At 55.6% G+C, this 7,038-nt stretch overlaps 1 protein-coding gene across 1 annotated transcript; it reads right to left on the reverse strand.

The window, feature by feature from the left end:
- Positions 1–411: 411 nt before the first annotated feature.
- On the reverse strand, positions 412–1,476 carry LOC120844777 (the record flags this gene model as incomplete). The annotated part of the gene is made up of 1 exon (XM_040216724.1): positions 412–1,476. A coding segment is annotated over one exon (1,065 nt), but the record flags the coding sequence as incomplete, so codon positions are not given.
- Positions 1,477–7,038: the final 5,562 nt, after the last annotated feature.

The raw sequence follows: 7,038 nt of genomic DNA on the forward strand, positions 1-7,038 counted from the left end.
CTCATTAGGTGCATAAACACAAATGACACGCCATTCATTTCCCATAACAGAAAAATCACACATGACAAACCTCCCAGATGGGCAGGTCGTGACGGTTTGCACGGCAGCACCTAGAGATTTTCTGAGGAACAGGCAGCAGCCAGCCGAGAAACCAACAGCATGACTCACGCAGACTTCATACCGCGCCAGAAAAGGCCGCACCATGCAGTCGGTCTGGTCCTCGCTCTCGACTTTGGTTTCCTGAATAGCGACAATGTCCAGGTCATGCTCGGTGAACAGCCGGTAGAGCTGTTGCTGCCGTCGTCTGGCTGCAAGTCCGCGAACGTTCAACGTAGCCACGCGCAAGGCGTTTTCAAGGGAAACCATCGTAAAGCGAGTCTCAGACTTCGTACGCTTGGGTCACCTCTCGCCCTACCTGGGAAGAGACGAAGAACGGCTGGGGCCAGCGCGTCGTCCCCTCTTGCTCGTCACTATGAACCAGGGTCCCTCAGTCTGCTGGAGCGTCTGGTCGGTTCCCTGCTCCGGGTCGCTGAGCCGCCGCTCGATCGCCTCGGTCGCGAAGTCCATTGCTGTACCATCTCCGGCGTCTAGTGCGTCAGTCGTGTCCTTAGCTGCCGGTGTCGTTTCACTGGTCTTCTTCGCGTTAGACTCATTTTCACAGACACTGCCTTCTGCCGTCAACGTTACGGTGGAGACCTGGCCTTTTGGCATCGCCGTCAGCTCGTGTTCCTGCTCACCGGACTCTTGACGGTCTTGCGAAGAAATCCTCGCGGTTGGAGTCGCCGCCGCCTCGGCCTCCTCCTCGTCCATTACGAGGTTTCTGTCCTGGCTTTCGGTGGTCTTGCTGGCAGCAGCTCGAGCGTACGACCGTACGCAATCCGAGGCCACATGCCCGAAGGCTCGACACTCCTCGCACCTCGGCACTCTGCAGTCGCGCCGTACATGTCCCGTGCGTCGACAGCGGAGGCACACCGGCGCCCGTCCGGGGACGACAACCAGGAGCGGGCCTCCGTAGAGGCGGAGCTGATGCGGCAGGGACTCCGGTGTTACGCCTTCGCGGAGCACCATGCGGACGATGACGGTAGTGGAATCCACGTCTGCCAGGCCCTCGATTCTCCACTTCTCTCGGGTGACACCCTTGACCTCCCCGTATGTCTCGAAGGCCCGTCGAAGGGCGTCTGCAGTTACGTCGAATGCCACCCAGTGGACTTTTACCTTCAGCTCTCGTTTTTCTGGATCAATGACCAGGCATGGTCGCGCCTTCACCAGTATGGTCCCCTCTCGCAGAAGCTTCTCTTTGGCGGAGGCGGTGTGCAGCTTCAGGAGCCAGACGTGCCCCATTTGAAACGCGCCAAGCCCTGCTACGTCTTCCCGAACTCCCACCTGGTTCAGAGGCCCTACGAAGTCTTCAGCACGATACGGCCGCCCCCGGGTATCAGCGTGCAGCACAAGGCTGCATTTCATGGCTTCTCCTGTCGGCAGAGTAGGCAGTATCACTGCGTAGTCGTTGGGAACATCGCCGCGTACGGCATCACCGCGGCTCAGAGCCGCCGTCGTCGAGCTCACAGCGGAGCGATCCATTCCACGTGCGCACGCTACCGCGTTCGAAATTGGAATCAGGCCACCGATACCCCCCGCGACATCTCCAAATACGTAGCATCATGCGTCCAATGTCAGCGACGAAAACGGCCAACAACCGCACCAGCTGGACTTCTACATCCTCTCGATCCACCTCACTACCCATTTGAACGCATCGGTGTCGACCTGTTGGGGCCCCTTCCTTTACGGTAACCGCTGGGTCATTGTTGCCATGGACCATTTGTCACGTTATGCAGAGACCGCTGCCTTACAGTCAGCAAACTCAGACGAAGTCGCCACATTTCTCTTACACAACATCATTTTGCGACACGGCCCCCCTCGTCACGATCGAGGAACAGTATTTCTTTCCCAGGTGATACAAAAACTATTACATCTTTGTGGAACCATTCATAGACCCACAACAGCATATCATCCACAAACAAATGGCTTGGTGGAACGTTTCAATCGCACCATTGCTGATATGATTTCCATGTATGTCCAGTCTGACCAACGCCAATGGGATGCTGTTCTTCCGTTCGTTACTTACGCATACAACACCGCCGTTCAAGACACTCACGGCTATTCACCATTTTATCTTCTCCATAATCGCACTCCAACCACATTCTTGGACACGCTCTTACCTTACCGTCAAAATGACGAGCTTCCCGACACTGTAGCACATCTCGTGTGTCGTGCTGAAGAAGCGCGCCAACTTGCCCGGCTACGCACACGTACATCCCAGCAAGGCCAATGCCGACGGTATAACAAGACTCACCGCCCCGTTTCATATGAAATAGGTGACCTTGTGTTACTCTGGACACCTCAGCGTCACCAGGGCTCGGCGACCAAGTTCCTCCACCGCTACATCGGCCCTTACGTAGTCGTGCGCAAGCTCTCCGACCTTTCATACCACGTGCAGCAACAGCAAGACACTACTGACCGACGCCGAGCAGCCTCCGATGTAGTCCACGTCGCCCGCATGAAGCCCTACACCCCCCGACCCACCCCATAAACCACCACCACCCTCGTTAAAAAGAAGGAAAAAAAAAAAGCATACATATATATTCTGTTAATAGCGGTCGGGACGACCGCAAAACAAAAGGGGGTGTTATGTTATATAGATGAAGAAAAAGAGCGCACCAGGCATATGGCTAGGGCGCGCGACAGCTCGAGCTGAGCCCGGCAGTTCCAAATAAAAGCCCACCGCCAGAGGCTGTCTACTCCTTCAACGACAACACCGTAATATATATATATATCGTAGGGTTCGGTGCTACTGCTCACCCGCAAGAAGGACCAACAAGGCAGATCTCCGAAAAAACACACCTTTACTTTCTGGTGGCAGTCAACCGACTGCCGAGCCCCGCGCCTCCAACGTGGCTCGCGCGCACGTTGCGCGCCGGGCGCGGAGCACACGTTCTTTTGGCCCATGATGGGCCGCAGAGCCCACAAACTCCCCCCCCCCCCCCCCCCCCCCGAGTTTGTTGGAGTTGACGGGGTGGTTAGAAGGGTTCTTCGTTTTCGTCAATGTTAATTGCGATGTCGGCCGGCGAGGGGGGGGGGGGGGCGGAGGAGGTCTTAGGCGCCGGACGACCGCCAGGGCCCGCAGGAGGTTGTGTTCGTCTATGGCCGCGAGGCGCAAGACGGCTGCCCTGGCGGCGGCGGCCGACTCCCGGGCCCGGTGGAGAGCGCCGGCCTGTGGGTGCCCCTCTGGATCTCGGGCACCCCACAGAGGGGGCACAGGAGCCGGCGCTCCTCCTCATCGTAGAACTGCACCGGGTCGTTGGGATGGCGGTCGGTAAGAGTGTTTCCCCGAAACGGCTCCGGGACTTCGGCCGGGGGGTCCGTGGTCAGGGGCCGGGGCTGGACCTCCCAGGGCAGGTTCGAGGTCCATGAGATGGCTAGGCCCTGGGGGCCCAGCACGGTCCAGGTTGCGGAGTTGCCCCGGCGTCGGTAGAAGAGCCGGCGGCGATGTTGCCCCGGAGCCGGAGGGCGACGGCCGTGGTGTCCCCAGGGTGGTGGTGGCGGTGGGGGGGAAGCTGAGAGTCTCCGTCGGTGGTAGCGAGGCATCTTGGAGGGCAGAGAGAAACAAAAAAAAAAGGGGCCCGTGAGTGGTCTTCTACCGGGGTTTCTTCTACGAGAAAGCGTTCATAACGTTGGGCGCGGCAATAGACAAGTTAAATTTGCGAGGATACTATCCGCGTCTGCGCGTCCACCACACAAAGCCCTGCGGAAATTCAGTCTGGAGAGCACTAGTTCTTGCTCAAGTCTATTGCAACGCGCATCTTCTTAGATCTTCGTCTTCGTCACCAACATCAGGTATAGTCCTCGCAGAATTAAGTATAACCCGGATCGGCATCACTCTCCACCTGCGAGAGAAGTTCGTCATCCAATTCATAATACCGTTTGAGGTTGGTGACATGAACAGGTCTGGCGTGTCGACCAGACTCACAATGAACAAGCGTGTACGTAAGGCGTGAGGCCTTGTTTCGCACTCGATACGGACCATCCCACCGGTTCGCCAGGGAAGCTGTGAAACCTCTGGAGGCGTCACTAAGTGGGTGTGTCCGCCGGAGTACAAGATCTCCAACTTCTAATTGCACGTCCCGGTGGCCACGATTGTACTGCTCAGGCCGCTGAAGCCGTGCGGCGTCCAAGCTCTCCCGAGCATCACGAACGATGTCCCTGAGTCTGCGTCGTAGGCTTCCTGCAAACTGACCGTATGAGCGAGCAGCGCCACGGTTGTTGGTCGTGCAAGTGTTTTCCAGCGGGAAAGTCAGCTCTCTTCCGAAATTAAGGCAAGCTGGCGTAAAACCTGTAGACCGGTTAACGGTTGTGCGTGTTGCGAACGCGAACTCTGAGAGCTTTGCGTCCCAGTCAGGGTGACGTTCGGTGTGAACGTCACCCTGATTGAAACCTGAAATCTTAACATTGATTTCAGGTTTCGGTTCACCCGCTCTGTGATGTTTGCCTGTGGGTGATAGGGAGACGTCCGCTTGTGTTGTATGCCCAATGCGGCACATGAGTCTCGGAAAACTTTGCTGGCAAAGTAAGTAGCGTTGTCGCTAATCAATTTCGCCGGAAATCCGAAGCGTGTGAACGTCTTCATCAGACACGACCAGATTCTTTTGGACGTCAGTGACCGTAATGCAAATAGCTCCACCCACTTGCTAAAGTGATCCGTGACAACCAACAAGTACTGGTTGCCACGCGGACTGCGTGGGAAAGGGCCCATGACGTCGACAGCAACGCATTCCCATGGGGATCGACTCACGACTGGCTGCATGAGACCAGGGGGCTGACCACCGCGCGGTTTGGCTTTCTGACAAACCGGGCATGAACGAGCGTACCTCAGCACGTCCTGACGAATTCCTGGCCAAGTTGCAGTACGGGTTCACTTTTCAAAAGTCTTGCAGCCACTACTGTGACCAGCCAAAGCAGAGTCATGGTAGTATCTAATGAAGGACGTGCGAAGTCGGCGAGGTATCACGGCTCGAAATGGAGTGTCTGTGGAGCCACCCTCCTCGTCGTCGATCTGAGGTATGTACCGGAGGAGCAGACCATCTTCTGCCAGCAAGTACGAGTCAAAACCCATGTCAGCGTCTCTGTTGCCACGTCGGTCTCGTGAAGATAACCACTCAGAGACCCTGCGAGAAAGTCCATCGTTCTGCTGTGCAGCACGAAGCTCATCTCGGCTAATCAAAGTACCCCAGCGCGAGCCAGCATCTATCGCAGCCACAACATTGGAATCCTCGGGCACGTGCTCTTCGCCGAGCGGAGCGCGCGATAAAGCGTCTGCAACTTTGTTTTGTGAGCCTGGCTTGTGCACAATAGTGTAGTCATATTTCTGAAGCGTTAGTGCCCAGCGTGCTAATCGTCCTGCCGGATTTTCCAGCCGCTGAAGCCAAGACAAGGCGGCATTATCCGACTGGATCACAAAGCGCGCGCCATCAAGATACATGTTGAATTTCTGCAGGGCGAATATGATGGCTAGGCACTCAAGCTCGCAAACGTTGTAATTCCGCTGAGCTGCTGTCAACGTATGGCTAGCAAACGCTACGGGTCGTAAGACACCATCAACGTCTTAAAGCAGCACAGCACCTAAACCGTAGCCGCTCGCATCGGTTTGCAGCACAAACGGACGGTTGAGGTCTGGGAGCTTCAAAGATGCTGTCTTAGCAATAGCTCTGGACAGTTGAAGGAAGGCATTTTGCTGTGCCTCCGTCCAACGCCATTTGACGCCTTTGCGCAGCAGTTCGTTCAGAGGCCGCGTTATCTCTGCACAGTGGGGAATAAACTGGCGGTAAAATCCAACCATGCCAAGAAATCTCTGCAAACTCTTTGCATCATGTGGGGGAGGAAACTCAGTTATGGCCCTCAGCTTGTCCTCATTAGGGCGAAGCGATCCATCGTCGATTACAAAACCGAGCAGGTTAATCTTAGGTGTTGCCAGTTGCATTTTTCCCGGGTGAACTGTCAAACCAGCATTCTGCATGCGTTCGAGAATAGTCCGAAGGTGCACAAGATGTTCTTCAAACGTGCGTGAAAAGACTACTACGTCATTTATATATGCCATGGCGTAGTTGTGCCGTGCGTCTCCAAGCACAATGTCCATAAGACGCTGGAATGTGGCGGGAGAGTTGCTCAAGCCGAAAGGCATGCGCACGAATTTGTACAACCCTCTGTAGCATGTGAATGCTGTTTTCTCAATGTCAGCGCGCTCGACCTCTATCTGGAGGAAACCGCGACTGCAGTCAAGAGTCGTGAAAAAACTCGCGTTTCCCAAGTTGTACATGATCGACTCAATCGAGGGGTACGGGTAGGCGTCACGAACGGTTACCGCATTCATGCGCCGGTAGTCGACGCAAAGCAGAGCCGTTCCATCCTTTTTGAGGGCAAGGACGATCGGAAAGGCCCAAGGGCTTTGTGACTCACGTACTGCACCCTTATCGATCATCTCTTGGAGCGCCTTGTCTAGCAGGGCTCGCTTGTGTACGCTGATAGGTCGAGGGTTGCAGCGTAAATGCCGTGTATTCCCGGTGTCAATTGAATGCTTTAGGACACCGGTTCTGCCTGGGTTCTCCGTGACCATCGGCGAAAACTCTTCCAGGAGTCTTTGGAGACGCCGCTTTTGCTGGTCCGTAGGAGGACACTTCTGCAAAGAATCGCTTACCGCACATGGGAGCCGGAGAGCAGGCGTTCTAACGCCAACGTTATCGACACTGACGACACAATCCTCTCGTCTAGTAAATGGGATCAGTTGCGCGTCACTACCCAACCGGTAGCCTTTGTTCCGAAAGTCCAGAACCAGGTTCTCCCCGAAAATGAAATCTCGCCACAAAATAATAGGTACCGTGAGACCAGGTAAGCAAACGAAACGCTGACGTCGTTTTTTCTCGTTAAACCCGATATGTAACCTCACGGCTTGACTCGCAAGCATTTCTGGTCCTGACGCTAGCTGTA

Source organism: Ixodes scapularis, unplaced genomic scaffold, assembly GCF_016920785.2.
Source record: "Ixodes scapularis isolate PalLabHiFi unplaced genomic scaffold, ASM1692078v2 ptg001568l_1__unscaffolded, whole genome shotgun sequence".
NCBI lineage: Eukaryota > Metazoa > Arthropoda > Arachnida > Ixodida > Ixodidae > Ixodes > Ixodes scapularis.